General features: G+C 59.2%; 1 protein-coding gene across 1 annotated transcript; it reads left to right on the top strand.

Moving 5' to 3' along the window:
- LOC311034064 (protein O-mannose kinase-like) lies at positions 1-1,026 on the top strand (the record flags this gene model as incomplete). Its single annotated transcript, XM_084041804.1, has 1 exon — positions 1-1,026. One exon carries the CDS (start codon positions 1-3, stop codon positions 1,024-1,026), a length of 1,026 nt encoding a protein of 341 aa, XP_083897930.1.
- Positions 1,027-1,448: the final 422 nt, after the last annotated feature.

The raw sequence follows: 1,448 nt of genomic DNA, 5'->3' as shown, positions 1-1,448 counted from the left end.
ATGGCGCCCGAGATACAAATGCATCAGAGCCGAACGAGGCGTCTACCTCTGGTGTTCGTCGCGGCTCTGGTGTTCGTCGCGGCTCTGGTGTCCGTCGCGGCTCTGGTGTTCGTCAACGTCAACGCGCGGCACCTCAACGTCGACGCGACAGACGAGATCTGCCCTCCCGGACACTTTAAAGTGGGCAATATGGCAAATTGCTCGCCCTGGTTAAAATGTCCGGACATCAACACGGAGGTGCGCATGTTGGAACCCATCGGCCAGGGATGGGTGAAGTGGGTGTTCAAGTCAGAGTGGAGAGGTCAGATAGTCGCGTTGTCCGAACTCACCTCTCCGGAGTTCCGGGGGGACTTCCTCCACAGTGTGTCCATGCTGCAGGCGCTGCAAGGCCCCAAGGTGGTGCAACTGGTTGGCCTGTGCACAGAGGAGGACATGATGGTCACTGAGTACCACCCACTGGGAACCGTGGACAACCTGGACACTGTGTTGGCACAGGAGAGACACCAGCAGCACGACACCTGGCAGGTACGCCTGAGTTTGGCCGTGGACTACGCGTCCGTCCTCGACTACCTCCACGACAGCCCCGCGGGCACCCGTGTCATGTGCGACTCCAACTCGCCGTGTAAGGCCCTCAGCCAGTACCTGCTGACCAGCGACTTCCGCCTGGTGGTCAATGACCTAGACGCCCTGGCGGAGGTGGACGCCGCCACGGGCCTGCTGACCAAATGCGGCGGACCGGCAGATGACCGGCAGGTGATCGGGGACGAGGTGGCGCCGGAGCAGCGCTGGCCGTTCGAGGGCCTGGCCTACGACAGTGAGCTCATGCCGGCCTACGACGAGAAGACGGACGTCTGGAAGATCCCGGGGGTGACGCGCCGCCTGATGGGGAGCGTGGCCGGGGGCGACGCGGTCCTCTCCCGCCTGTCCCGGGTCCACGCGGACTGCAAGAGGACGGACCCCGCACTGCGGCCCTCCGCCCGGGAGGTGCTGCGGGTCTACAGGCAGGTCTTCGACGACATGGTGTGAGACAGCGGCGGACCCCAGAGACACGCTGTGGTGCAGTGGTTCTGCAACCTTTACAGGCTGTGACCCCCCCAAAAATAATCATATTTGAACTGGGGACCCCTCCATTTCGTTTGACACCATTCTACAGATAAATGTAAAATAGCAGATCTACAACTACAAGCTCACAATGCCTCGGGGGTCCAGACCCACAGGTTGAGAACCACTGCTGTAGTGTAGTGAACAGAACGACTAAATCGACTTCTGGGGGAGTTTTACCAGTTTGACCACAAATCTACCACAAAGTGTGTGAGAACACTCAACAGAGACATTGAGATCTTTTTGTTTTGCCTTCGTTGTAAAAACTGCAGCCTAAGATGGGCCTAAATATCCTAAAGCCGGCCCCATTGCTAAGGCTACACCGGCTAAAGCTAGCTCGGATGGTA

The sequence above is a fragment of the Gymnoscopelus microlampas genome (assembly GCF_963454915.1).
Source record: "Gymnoscopelus microlampas genome assembly, chromosome: 18".
NCBI lineage: Eukaryota > Metazoa > Chordata > Actinopteri > Myctophiformes > Myctophidae > Gymnoscopelus > Gymnoscopelus microlampas.
Note: the sequence above shows the minus strand (reverse complement) of the source record. Positions and strands in the feature narration are given on the sequence as shown.